Here is a 14447-nt window from a genome sequence, read left to right as displayed (position 1 = left end):
TTTCTAGAATAATATTCCTCATCTTAGAGGTTCCCTTTGCTTGACATCCAGCATAACCAGCAACCCCAGCACTAGGTCATACCCATCTGCCCAGGACTGATACTCCATCTGACGTAGTCAAGGGGCATGTTCACAATATTGAACAAGTGTTATTTGTCTTCTCCCAGGCGTGAGAGTCCCAGACATGCACTCTTTCTATGTTTACTTCAGCCAAATCCCATCTCCAAGTTGCATGACTCACTTTACATCCCACCACTTGCAAGTCTCCCCTCCTTTCCCTGCTTGATCACGTTTCTCTGAGTGGCTTCACCTTTGGGAGTTTGAGGTTGAGCTGGGGGGGTTGTTCTGAGGGTTGTAAATGAGGTATGTATGTACGTGCAGATCTGTATCTACCACATGTCCAAGAACAGGAAACCTCTTGCCTGCTTTTTTGCCTTTCCCTCATCCTTTTTTTTTGCTTTTGCTTATCCCAGGAAGCCTGCTCATTGCCAAAATATAAGAACAGTTTTTTTAACACTTTGCCTGATGTTTTTGCTTCACCTGAAAGAGCCAGAACTGCAAATGCCAATGTCCTGGTGAAAAAAGAAAGGCTTCTTGGGTTTGTTTCATCCAATCATTTCCAAAAGGAAATAAACAGGCTAAATACATTCACAAAAATGCATGAAATGCACTGTGGGGATTGTTGAATGACAGTAAGAGAGGGGCAGAAGTGTCAGGTTTTATACATGCTGGTGTCAGCAGACTCTCAAAAAATTCCAAACAGTGTTTGGAACTGTTAAGACGTACTAAACTTTTTGCTAGTGCATATTTAGATTTTCTCCTTCAAATGCCAAAAATTTTGGTAAAAACACATAGGAAAATGTTGGCCTGATTAAGAACAAGAATGAAAAACAGAAAGAAGAATGTTCCTTACTTCTAAAATGAACTGAACTTTATCAATAGAAAAGGTTGTGAACACAGTTACATAGTTTTGGGGTGAAAATATCTTAAATAGCTCAATTTAGTTTCCTACACATGTTAATATGACTTTTGCTTAAACTGACAGCTAATTCCAAAGTCAGTCTTACCACCTGATAATATTTTTATTTATTTCTCTTGCAAGAAGCTCCTAAGTTAAAAAAAAAGTGCTGTGCATTGTTACTTTGGACAGCATTTTGTGTATCGATAGTCTGACTTCTGCCTCTTGTGTTTTAAATTATTTTTCCCATTTGTTTGTCCTGGTCTTTAAGCATAAGAGCATCTAAAGCTACAGATGTTGCCACAGCATTCAGGCGGGTGTCTGAAATTATTCTGAATTCACAATTTGGGTTCTACTATGAATTCAGTATTTTCTCTTCTTGCTGGTGCTGTGTGTGCTGATGCCCCAAGCCTCTGGGGCATCTGCAAAGTTCCCAGCTGATGTGCCGGTACAGAGAGAGCAGCAGAATAAAGACTTATTTTTCTTATTCTGCCTGCAAATATCGACCTTAGAGTAGCAGCTGGTAAATAAGACAGAATGGAAAGGTTTAAGCAGTGAAATAAAGCAGAAGCTACAGTTTATTGACCACCCAGAAAGAAAAGAAGGCTTTCTGCACTTGAGATCCAGCCAGGAGGTCCTCGGTGGCCAGTCCAGTGGCTGAGGAAGGCACATGCACATCTGCCTGACTTTGATCGCAATGTCCAAGACATCCCATGCCTGATTACTGCTTGTTGCCTGCAGTTGCATTTCTCCCTCAGTTTTGGCAATGGCTGGAGAAGAGGGGTCTAACCCCCATCCACTGGCCAGCTGCAAGGCAGAGTCCTGTGGCTGTCCTGCAGTTGTGCTGCTGTTTCTTCCTTTGCTTTTCCTGGAGATGGTGGAGCCCAGTTCAGCCATACAGCCAGGTGTTTGGGAGGCTTTAACGGCAGATTTTTTACAAGCTAAAGGAACAGAACTGAAGTAAAGAACTAACTAGGAAGCTGTTAAAATACCATTAAATTAAAGAGAAAATAACCACCTTATTCTTTCCTATGTTTACATAAAGGATAACTTCTAATGTCTTCCCTTCTCACATCTCCTCCTAAGCCCTTTGTTGTGGGAATGCACTTATTTCCATCTCTTCCTCCACAAACTCCAAAGTAGGTGCTTTCCATTTGATCCTTTCAATCTTGATATAATTTATTTCAGCGTTTCACTCAGCCTGCTCACGTGCACACTAGGCTCTAGCACTCATATTCCCAAATGCCCCAGCAACTCAAGACAGTCGCAGCTGTGAGTTTTTTCACACCCTTTTTTTTTTTCTTTCACCCTCCAACTGCCTTTTCTAGTGCCTTTCTTGTTCCCCAGGGAGGTGGCAGTCAGTGTAGCATGGCACCAAAGCGGGTTCCCAACATCTGAGGGAGATGACAAGCCCTTTTTTTGATGGTGTCTTCAGGGGATGAAATGTGCTAACACAATGCAAATCACCCTTATGAAACAGCCAAATGTCTTGGGACTCCGTCCTAAAAATATTCCACAAACATGGCTCTGGTGCATTTCTTTCATTTCCTCTAGTCAGAGGCCAAATAATCTGAAAATATATCCGTTTTCTAGCTGTCCTGTGTTATGACACAGCTGGAGTTGGTTAAAATCTAGAGGGCAGTATCTGGCTTAAGCTGATGGGTCTTTGTGCAGCTTTGATTTATTATTCCAGAACAGCCTGTCCCCTCTTCCATCCTGTAGATAGTTTTGTTTTGTTTTAATGAGAAAACCAGAAATAGCTTTGCTTTTGTGCTCTCCATGTGTAATGCAAAGTAGAGGTCTAGGCATGCAGATTCCCAGATTTCTCCAAATGGAAGTGGTTTCCCCTCATTTACCGTTCTCCAGGCAGGGTTGGGTGGCAGGTTATTTCAGGAGAGCTTTTGGAGAAACTTTGTCTTCCTCAGCTTTGTGAGGCCCAGAAAGACAGCCAATGAGGGTGGTATTTGTCTTTCTCCCAAAAAGCCAAATTTATATTCTCACATTTTAACCTGGAAGCCAGGTAATTCAAAGAATACATCAAAAGCCTGGATGAATATGGTAATATAAGGAAAGCTAATCACAGTACTGGTTCTGGCAGCATGGTGTGGCACACTGAGCCACTTCAGAGGCTAGAAAGAAAAAAAAAATAATTAAACTAATTATCTTGGTATTCTGTTTTTGTTTTCAAGTGTAAACTTCTTGTGGCTTTCTGCTTTGCACAGCACAAGTGCAACCCACACACAGGAAAGGGTGTTGGGTTTGTGGAAGATCCTTCCCATCAGCATCCAAAATGCACTGTAACTGCATCTTTTGGCTCTGAGTTGTGTAACAAAGCTTTCTAGTTTGGAGCCAGTGTTTCTCTGCATGAGGGTGGCAATGGGAATCACAGCATAAAGGAAAGCCACGAGGACAATTTTTTTTTGGTAAATGTGCATACTGAAATTGTGGTACACAAGAGTTAAAAGATGATTTAACTTTATCTTTAGTTATTCCAAACTGATGTTGAAGAAAGAGCCAGGGAGAGGAAGATTTTAATGGAAACCATAATAATAAACTTTGCTGTAAAGTGGAGGAAGCAGGTCTCTTTAGACTGTGGCTCTGGTTCAAGTCAGAGATTACTTTCTAATTCCTGAATCTGTGCCCCCGGTGAAACGTCTGCTGGATGCCGGTTCCCTCTCCTGCAGCAGCTCCAGATGAACTAAAACAAGCCCTGGCTGCCTCAGGAGACGCGAGTGGGTATGTGACTGGTTGTACCACAGCCTTATGAGGCAAGGAGGAGAAAATCTCTCATTTTAAGCTATCCTGGCACCTGACTCAAAGTCCTCTGAGGTCAGCTGGGGTCCCTGGATCAGACCTTCATAATAAGCAGCCGTTGATTCCAGACAAAGAAAAAAAATCTGATTTTCTTTGGCTTTGAGGATTTGTTGTGGTTTTTTTTAAAGGAGGAAGAGAACCTCAAAGGACATTTCTTTGTTTTCCCCTGAAGACTGTACTCTTGGCTGCAGACCATCTCTCCTCTACTCAAGCCTTTAAGTGCATTTTCTCTCTTTCCCCCTGCCTCCCTTCTTTGCCAACAGAGGAGACTGGCTGCATGTTGCCCTCTGCTACCCCAGGGAAACGGTTTTCCAGGTGGTGGCAGATATCTACCAGCGACGGACAGGGACGGTGCACAGTGTGAAGCACTACCTCGCTGCTCCTTCCCTGACCAGCACTCTCAACAGCACTGGCAAGCGGCTATTCTACTTTGACAGAGCATCAGGGTGAGCCCTGCCTTGCCCCCGAATGGGCAAGCAAACCCTCGGGGTCTTTCTTTCTCATAGTTAAAATTCTGGCCCATCCATCTTGTGTGATCTTTTCATTGATTTTTAGGTCAAAATGGGTTTACAGGCTGGAGTACCTGGGTTAGGTCTATTTCAGTATCACTGAGCAGTGATTTGCATTGCCATTAAGAAAATAGCTGGTTTCCTGGACTTAGCTCCTTTGAGGCATCCCTGCTGCTCAGGTTGCTACAGGTGTGGGTGCAGTGTAAATTGTTAAAATCCACTGCATCCCAGAGGGCCATGAAAAGGAGCCCTGTTGTGACAGTGGCAGCTCCAACACTGAGACAGTTTGTGAAGTTTCAACTTCTTCATATTCCCATGAAGAGAGATCTCTAAAATCATCACATTCTAAAAAATTAGATTTTGTAAAAAAAGGAGAGCACTGTAGTACATCTCTTGTTTTGAAGGCATGAAGAGAGTCCTAGAGATCTTGCACTACCTTTGTAAGACTCTAGGGCACCTTTGGTTAAAAAAACATATTACGAAACTGTGTTTCTCAGTCAGCTAAAACAGGGAGGGAAAAAAAGTGTTTGTGGTCTAACCATGGGTCCCATGATGCTTCACCTGACTAAGTAGCTTCTTCAGGAGTCAATCCACAAGTGCCAGATTTGAAAATAAGATGGGATATATTTATTCATTCAACCATAACACATGAGCAATCGAATCCCGGAATGTCTTCCCTGCTAACCAGGCTCCTTGCTGTTGGCCAGGTCTCTCTCATGATAGGAATTGTGAAATAGCAATTTGCTAATTAAGCCTCCTTTTCTTTTATTTTTTTTTGGACCAAAAAAAAAAAAAAAAAAAAAAAAAAAAAGTTGCCCAAATTCTGTAAACAGGTTGTTTACTGCCAAAGAGTGAGAAAAATGGTTACACGTGTGGGTCTGTGGGTGAAGAGCCATTAGCTGCCAGCAGCCATCTGGACCTGGTACATGTAGATTGATAGGTCTAACCTAACTTAATTCTGGCAGTATCAGCCTTTTGGTTCTCTGTTTAATTCAGCAGTGATTTTTTTTTTTAGCCTTTCAGAGTACAGAAGTTAGGAGATTGGCTTTTTTCTTTTCCTGTTGTTGTTTTTTAGACTTTATTTCATAATGAGTGGGATGTTTCCCCTTCTTTTTTTAACCCCACATGCTGGATCCTTGGAGAGGAACCAAGCTTACTCATTCTTTTCTTCCAGACAAATGGAAACAAATATTTAGTTTAAAAAGAAATAGAAAGAAAAAGCTCATGCATCTTTTTGATCCTGGAGCTGAACTGAGCTGTTTATATAATTTCCTCATCCTGAATTGCAGAGTGGACACGATTAAAAACATACTTAGAACAGCTAGAAAAAGAAAAAAAGAACTCCAAAGGCCAGAAGACCTGGATGCCTTGGAGCTTTTGTCATGCATGCCTAGGGCTAAGCTCTGCCTGTGGGCCAGGAGAGCTGAAGGGGAGATGCTGATATTTCCAGGCAAGCCCATCTCCTCCTGCACAACAGCCTGAGGACAACTCTGTTCTTTCTCTGGCTCTGGCCGGGTGCCACCATGCCTGGAGCAGCACCGGGTGCCTGGGGCTGGAGGGTGTCTGCCCCACACAGACGCTTGCCCGGTGAAGGCAGCTGGCTTGGGCTGCAGGTGCTGCGGGTCTTGTCGTGCCAGGATGAGAGAGGAACTCGACCTGCATCCTTGCAGGAACCATTTTGCAATGGCTGTGCCATTTCACACCAGTCTAAGACAGAGTTGGTTTGTGATGGTGGGCGATGGGAAAGATAATGCAATTTAGCAAGTGTAGACCCTGCCTCTACTCAGCTTTTCCTCTAAGCATGTGGTGGCTCTGACCCCTCTCTCTGCTCTCATTTCTAGGTACCTATTTGTCCATCTGCAAGCCCATGAAGCTCGGAAAGGACACAGTTACTGCTCTCAGCAAGGCTGCGAACGTATTAAAATCATGGCACACATGTACCCTGGGGACTCCTGGAGCTGTGACCCAAACCCCTTCCCGCAGAGGCCAGCCACTGCCCAGCGCCCCGTGTCCCAGTGCCCGGCTGGGCCGTGCAGGGCGTGTGGGGCCCCGCAGGTACCCACTGCATGAAACAGCATCTGAGGTTATGCCATGTGTGTGCATCCACCTGAGGCTGATTCGTTTTCACAGCGTATAAGGAAAAGCCATAGGGAATTCCCACATGTGAATCTGCCCAGCATCATGTAACCTGTGTAGAGGGAAGGGGTTTGCTCTGAATTTCTGCAGCTTTTTGTACTGTGCTTCAAAGAGAGCCTCAAAGAAATTGCTCAACTGGAAGCATGTGATTGCACATTCATGGCACCTTTTTTCCCCATGTCTTTCTTTTAAACAAGAAAAAAAAAAGGCTCTTGAGAGGGCTCAGATTGGATTAGCTCTGAATTCCAAAGCATGGCATTGATGCTGAATTTCAAACTGGGAATTAATTCTGGTTAATAGGAATACTGGAAAATTAGAGCCAGGTTCTTTTCTCATTTACTGTAAATTCACCCCACTTTAAATCCTGTAGAATTATTTCAGGCTTATACAAATCTGCACTTGAGTTTATAGCCAGGCAAAATATATGAAATTCATATTCAACGTTTAAAGTTACTTAGTGGCAGAGTGACCATCAGAGGTCTCTTCCAACCCAGCACTGCCATGATCCTTTGATAAACGGTGTCTTAATAATGACAACCAGTTAGCAAGCCAGTTTTTAAGTTTCAGTCTTTGGTGTAATTGCAGCTTGCTATCACGAGCACACCCTCAGTCAAGTATATAAGGATCCAGATCCAATCTCTCAGCAGGACAGACATACAAAACAACTTGACATCCGCATTCATTAAGGTATGTTGTGTTTTACAGCATTTTAAATGGTGATTTAAACAGGAGAAACTTTATCTCCAAGGAAAGTTACTGCAAAATCTTGCTGAGCCTTGAAGGAAGGAAGTGGGAAGTTCCTCTGGAAGAGGAAAGTGCATTGTTCTCCCTTACAATTAACTCAATTAAAGCCACTGGGAGTTTGTATTCTATTCAGATGAGGATTTTAGCCCTTAGGGAAAAAAAAGGCCTTTTATCACCTCAGAAGAAGAATTAATGCCCCCACTCTAATGTAGAGGAAGGGAGGGAGAAAGCACACCACTAGTCATTGTTTACAAAGGATGTGGGGGGAAAAGAAGTTTGTTTTTCTGATTTTTCTCTGCTGGCATTGCACTAAAAGATAAAAAATAACTATGTTTCACTACTGAAGGGGTTTGGAGCTGTCAGGATATCCCTGCAGATGCCTTATATGTCTGTCTAGATGCTGAAGGGTGGCTGGAATCATGCTTGCAAGGACACTGTCCGGGCTTACATGCCTGTGTGCTACTGAATTATAATGAATGCTAACAAATGCCAAGCAAGGCTGGTACAGCATCCTTAAGGAGTCCGAGCAGCCAAGATTTCTTGCCACGTGCACTGACTGCATCATCAAAAATTTATCCAAAACTATTAGCAAGCAGGGGTTACTGGAGGCAGCATCCTCACCTGAACTGAAGTGCAGAGACCTGCGTGTGTGCAGCATTCGTGGGGCTGGTGTAGTATCCTCAAAGCTTCCTTGCCTTTTCTAAAGCTTTGATTCAAAGTACTGTTTTTCAAAAGAAGTTTTATTTCTGACACATAGACTCCTAGCTGAAGTCAGGGCTGGGCTAGGCAAATGATAAAGATTAATTTCTAAAGAAGGATTCTTACCCTAAATCTTAAAAGGTGTGGGAAACTGGAAATAAAGAAGTGGAGCAGAGGAGCCCCCATTACCAAAGTGTATGTTTTGTTTTTGTTTTGATGAATGAAATACAAAAGTCAGAAATGTTTTACATTTATAATCCAAGCTTCCCAAGGACTGAGTGAGAGGGGCAGTGGTGCCCTGCTCCAGCTCCTGTGGGGCTGTGAGTCCCTGCGCTGGGTCCTTGGTGGCTCTGCAGCTTGCAGACAGGGCAGGACCCACAGCAAGGCTTTCTTTTGCCAGTGGCTCATGTTTAGGTCGGTTTGCAGTGGTGGTTGCTCTCTGCTCTGCGTGCATCCAGACTTTGACACACTTCCCCGAGTCAGGAGTGTGAGACAGCCAGGACCAGGCAAAAGATTTAGTCTATCTTTGCTCCTCCTCACTCTCCTCTGCCCCAACAGTCATGTTTCCCTTACCCTTGACCCGCTATTGCATTCAGCATCCTCCAGCATCTTGCAGAAGCCACATTTTAACACTTGGCTCCTTCATTCAGCCTGGCTCTATATTCCCTGGAGGCATACACATGTCTCAGATTGGTGGGCTGTATCTGAGCTCCCTGGTGCCTGCAGGCTTTGGACAACTATGTGGATTACAGCAGGGTGTTGTGTCTCCTAGGCTCAGCTTTCTGACAGCCTGACCTTGGTATGGTGTTGCTCTCCTTGGTGGAGATTGTGTCCTCCCAGGCTGGGCTGACCCCAGGATGCTGGGGAGATGCACCAGTGCCGGACACCTCAGAGAGCCTTTGCCTTTCTAAAAGCAAAGATCGTGAGACATCCTGAGAGGTGCAGCCTGAGGAAGGAGCACTTGCTGTAGGAAAGCAGTAGGACCCACTTGTGCTACTTCTTTGAGGCACTGGGACAGCTCTACCAAGAAGGAATATTTTGGTTTTGATATTTACATTTCTAGGGAAAACTAAAAAAGTCCATGTGTCAGTTTTATTCCCTCATCTGCTGTCTCAGCATCTCTCCCTTGCTCCGTGGTCAAATCTGCTTTGCCAAGTGACAGTAATTTCCCGCACATGGAAATAAACTGTATTAAGACTGAACTAAGCATTTTACTCCCAGGATTCTCAGCTTCCCAAATGTATCTTCCTAATACACAAAAGATGCTGATGACCTCATTTCTCATGTTTTTGAGAACTGAGGGTTTTGCTTCCTTCTGCCACTGACCATCTATCAGTGATGTCACATCGTCTGTACTAATGATACCTATAAAATTATAGGGTGTACGCCCTTGATATTTCCCTTGCTTTCCCTGATGGAAAAGCAGGGTCAGAGTCTGAAGCTCCCCAGCCTGCCTCCATAAAACCTACCTCTGTTTTTTGTTGCAGATAAATGATACAGTTTTCCTGTTCAATAGCCGGGGGATATTCTTCATGGTGCTAGATGCGTGTTCAGGAGCAGTCGTGAGTAGGCGGCACTTTGACACAGTTACTGGTGAAAATGCTGCCAGTGCAATAACTGATTATGTTCAAACGTTTATAAAAGAGAGGTGAGCAAAATGCTGAGAACCCAGTTCATGTAGCAACCTGTGGCTGATAGACAAAGAAAGGAAAATGACTTACTTTCATAGCCGAACCTGTGCTCTGAAGAAATCTGGCACAGATTTAATATGTACAGATCCCAAATATCACCCAGATAGTAAGAGAAGCAGCATCTCTCTCACAAGATTGCACAGATTAGAGCAGACAGAGACAAGTTTTCTTGAAAACTGACAATTCCGTCTAAATTAGCAATTAATTTTCCAGCATGGAGTAGGTAAGGTCCTTGCAATGACATTTGCAGTCCTGTGCACCTATCCCAGTGTTCAGCAATTTCCTGTCAGTTGACGATTCAGTTCTCCATTTCTGAAATGAGTCGGTTTCTGTTTGCTCTTGCTGATTGTTTTTGCCTCTTGCGACAGATGAACATCATAGGTGTGCCAGATTTTCCAATTGGACTTTTCTTGGTTGAGCCAATGAATAGACCTGCCTGCCTGCGGGCTCTGTTACCTTGCATGAGTCCTGGCAGTGGTCTGGATCATCTCTGTTTGTGTCTGTCCCACATTCCTTGTGGTTTTATGTGTCGCCACGTAAACATGGAATGACAGAGATTTATAGATAAATTCTTGGCTGCTGGCAGAAGCAGGTCAAATAACCAGAAAACAGACCTTCAGTCCAAGACATTTCTGACCAGTTCATGACCAAAGATTTGAACACTCCTGAGTTATTACATCTGTATGTATGCACATGAGTGTGTACATGTATCAGATGTGCACGAAGTGACATATATCCATATGATGCCTGTACATTTGGTTTGATTTTTCTGGTAGGATGTGTTTTTTGTAAGTCTAAGCATTCAGCTAAATGCAACCAGTTGTGCAATCTGTAATTCATGGCAGGTACAATTCACTGGGGCCTGAAAGCACATCTGTGAGGGCCAAAGCTGGATGGAGGCTTGACTGAAAATCACATCCAGGACAGAGATAGTTTCAGAGTCTCAGGACTGTACAGCAACTGAATTTCTTCTGCAACCGAGTGTCACGTTCCCATAAGGGGTGCACTCGCAAACAGTCATTTGTACTTGTTTTGATTCTGTGTGAAGCACACATTTAATTTAGGGATGTTTAAACAGAGCCTGAAACTTAGGAAAGCTTATGTGTGACTGAAATCAAAGGGATTTAAGTGCTAGCACTCTTAAAGTTAAGCAAGCTCTTAAGTACTCTTCTGAACTGGAGTTTAAAGGTCTTGCAGATTCTTAATGAAAATAATATTTTGCAATTGTGCAGTAATTACTGTCCTTCTTTTCAGATCACTTGTTCTCGTGTGCTCTAGAGATATTGCAGACGTGGCAGGGAGTTCTGAAATGTCTGTTTTTACCAGGTTAGGTTCTGCAAAGCCTATTGTCTTCTACAAGGAAGGTAAATGTATTTATCATGTTTCTTTTGCTTAAGAATTACTGGTGTGTTTCCCTACCAAAAATGTTCTCATACTTACATAATGCTTATCAACGTATTTGCTACTGTAAAATATGCAATTGTAACCTAGTAAAGTCCTCTTGGCCCAGGGATGGTGAGAAGTAGGAGAGTTATTTGGGGGTTTTAACCCCAGCTCACTGGTGAGAAGCTGCATGCTGCAAATATTTCATCCTAAAAGGAACTTGTTTTTCTAAAAAAACCAAAAAACAAACAAACAAAAAAAAACCCAAAAGAATTATTTGGTAAAGATCGTATCTCTAAAATTCAACTTTTTTGCAAGGAAAAGCAATCATAAAATGAAAGGGTGATGAAAAAGAAAATAGTCTGAAGTGAAATTGGAGTTATTTATTTTTTCGGATGGAAGGAAGCTGAAATCACCAGGTTTGGAAAGTTTTACCTTGGATTGCTGTAAGGAATCCATTGGTATAATTCATCCAGGAAATCCATGCTGGGTTTCCTACTGGAAAACTAGGAGCTTTTTGAGTCCAGGTTTGGATAAATAATTTGAGTGATAAGGAAATCAGGAAAACGACCAGCCAGCCTAATTCAGATTTCATTTGCAGTCTCTCAAGCAGAGATCGGATGGAGAATTGGCTGTATTTCCAACTTCTTTATTTTCTTGGGGGTTTGGGGATTTTTTTTCCTTACTGCTTTCCTGAAATTCATATCAATTTTTGGTTCAAGTTTCAAAGCTCATTGCTATGACCGTTCCAGGGGAGGACAGCACAGTCTTTAGAGCAGAGACAGTGATTTCACTTTGGTGCCTGTTAGATTTCCGAGAAGCTGTTTTTTCTTTCATCCTTTTAAAAACAAAAATTTGAGGTTTTCTTTCTTGTTTTTGTTCTGAAACTTCATTGCTTGATTCTTTCATCAAAGCCCTGAATACTTTTGAAAGGAATTTGTTTATTAAAAAGCAATCTTTTTTTATTTGTTTTGTCATACTTTGTTCCCTGAACCACCTGTGATGCTCACTTGGGTGCAGCACTTGTAGGTCATTTCAGGAGCTTGGTTCAGCCTCCAGCCCCAATTGCTCCTGAAGCACCAAGAGCAGCAAGCAGGGCCACCTCCATCCTGGGGACACACTGGTTGGTGGCCATCTTCTTGCCTTGCCACTTCAGTGGGATGCTGGTGGAACTAGGATTGTTTAGTCTGGAGAAGAGGAGGCTCAGGAGAGACCTTATCACTCTCTACCACTACCTGAAAGGAGGTTGTAGTGAGTTTGGGGTTGGTCTCTTCTCTCAGGCAACCAATGATAGGAGAAGAGGTAATGGCCTCAAGTTGCACCCGGGGAGGTTCAGGTTGGATATTAGGAAAAATTTATTCTCTGAAAGAGTGGTCAGACATTGGAATAGGCTGCCTGGAGAAGTGGTGGAGTTATCATCCCTAGAAGTGTTCAAGAAATGTGCAGATGTAGCACTCAGGGATATGGTTTAGTGGGCATGGTGGTGATGAGTTGACAGTTGGACTGGATGATCTTAGAGGTCTTTTCCAACCTTAATGATTCTGCAGCACTGTGATTCTGGTGTCTGGTGGTGGGACTAAGCTGCTGCTGGCTGATCACGTGCCGCCCCTGTTTTGCTTTTCCTAAGGGCAAGGGTGTTCACCCAAATGTCTGCCCTGATTTCCAGTCTGGGTAATTATGTTCTGTTTCATGAGCTTTCTCCCGCTGATTCAGGTATGTGCAGTATTTGACTTCACAGCTCCAAAAGCGATCGCACGCAGGACTGGTCCATGCTAGAGGGGCTGCATTTCGGGGCAGGCTGGAGCATTTCTCCCAAGTGCATATTGCTTCTGCCAGGAATAATGAAAAAAAAAAAAAAAATCCAATCCCCTTGACCCCAGTGGGATCAGGATTTAGGGTCTTGTTGCTTGGTTTTGTAAAACCTTATTTAAATTAGAAGTGTTTACGGGAATAGTCTTGATCCAACCAGCTGCAAATAGCCTTAGGAGTCTTTGCAATGAAAAGCATAATATAAACACAAGACATTATTATTAAAATGGAAGAATACATAATACCTTTGTACTTTGTGACAACAGAGAACTAGAGCAGAGTCAACATGGGGAATAGTTTAGGCATAACAGGAAGAAACTGATGTAAACTAATAAAAGAAGGATTCAAAGTCCCTAACCATTTTCATGTAGTCAAATATGAAAAGGTACCAGTGCTTAAAAATAAAGAGTAAAACAATATTCCTGCTAACTGACATCTGGGAACCTATCTTAGTTTATGGAAATACCTGCAGATCTGGGATGCAGTGAGGTTATGGCTTCAGTGAGGCTTATTCTCTCTTTCATCACCCTTTTTCTCTCCTAAATGTTCTTTTATTTTAATGAGAGGAAAATAAGAAGGGCTAAGAAGTCTCCATGATGTGTGGAGAGAGTCCATGCTGTGTTGCTAGTAAGTGAACCGACCCATCCAGAGGGTCACTCTCTTTGTGTCTGTTTTTCAGGGAGTTTTGCCATGCTTGGCTATAAAGGACAAGCCAAACCCTCCTGGATTAAAGTCCTTAATCATGCTGGTTATCAGAAAGCTGCTTCTCTACAGCATTATGTTCCCTTGAAGCTGAAAGAATATAAATGTCCAGCTAATGCTGACGAGTCGCTAAAATTCGCTTTTTCTCAGAACCACTCGGAGCACATCTCTGCAGAGCCCACAGCACCTCAGGATTAGCACCGCTGGGCCAACACCAACCAGGCAAAGCCTGCTGCTGTCACCACAACCTCCTCTTGTTTCTGTGGGATTGTACCAAACTGATGATGTTCACTTGTATATTTCTTAACTAATAAATATATTCTCATCTTACCCACTATGGTAGAGCTTTATTTTTCAAGCAGCGCCTCACAGGGCAGGATAGGAAAACCCTGTGGACTGCCCTTCCCAAGGAGAAGTGTTTCAAAATAACCATGATTTGGTATCAAAAGGTAAGTTTCAAAAGCAAAAATCGGCTTTTCAGTATCACAAGGACTGGATATGAAATTTGGCGTGGAAACTTTAGCAACATCCAGGAAAAGAGACGAACTTCAGCAGAGGTAGGGAATTGTCCCCTCAGTCCTCTTTTCCCTCCATTAATATCTGCTTTTAAGAAAACTGTGTCCATCTGCCGTGGCATCTTAGGTGAACTCAGCAACATCTACTTGCATTGATGGGTAAGCACACAGTGATCTTATGATAATATCTTCTAATTGAGCTGAATATATAGGGCACAACAAGGAGTTATAAATGTGTTTCTGTCTGTAGCTAATGACTGGTGAAATGATTGTCCAACTGATGTGAACATTTAATTAAAGACCTACAGGAATAAGCCCCAGGATAAAGCATGTGCTGCGTAGGGTAAAGTCTTGCATTCCTTTCAGACAATGCTCGTATTGACTTTCTGCTCCCATTGAGGACTGAAATGCTGCCAATATTAGTAGCTAATTCTCTTTGATTTTTTGTTTATGCTACTGCTTTTTGAAGTAAAGACAAAACTAGAGC

At 42.9% G+C, this 14447-nt stretch overlaps 1 protein-coding gene across 1 annotated transcript in view; it reads left to right on the top strand.

Moving 5' to 3' along the window:
• The window catches only part of LOC104524605 (cell surface hyaluronidase), a 49057-nt gene extending 35414 nt beyond the window's left edge, over positions 1-13643 (top strand). Inside the window, exons 15-20 of the mRNA XM_010167539.1 lie at positions 4036-4218; positions 6123-6336; positions 7003-7104; positions 9348-9508; positions 10806-10915; positions 13423-13643. Of these exons, the coding sequence (XP_010165841.1) occupies positions 4036-4218; positions 6123-6336; positions 7003-7104; positions 9348-9508; positions 10806-10915; positions 13423-13643 (991 nt within the window). The remainder of the gene's footprint in view (positions 1-4035; positions 4219-6122; positions 6337-7002; positions 7105-9347; positions 9509-10805; positions 10916-13422) is intronic.
• The last annotated feature ends 804 nt before the right edge of the window (positions 13644-14447 follow it).

This window comes from Antrostomus carolinensis, unplaced genomic scaffold, assembly GCF_000700745.2.
Source record: "Antrostomus carolinensis isolate BGI_N321 unplaced genomic scaffold, ASM70074v2 scaffold7075, whole genome shotgun sequence".
NCBI lineage: Eukaryota > Metazoa > Chordata > Aves > Caprimulgiformes > Caprimulgidae > Antrostomus > Antrostomus carolinensis.
Note: the sequence above shows the minus strand (reverse complement) of the source record. Positions and strands in the feature narration are given on the sequence as shown.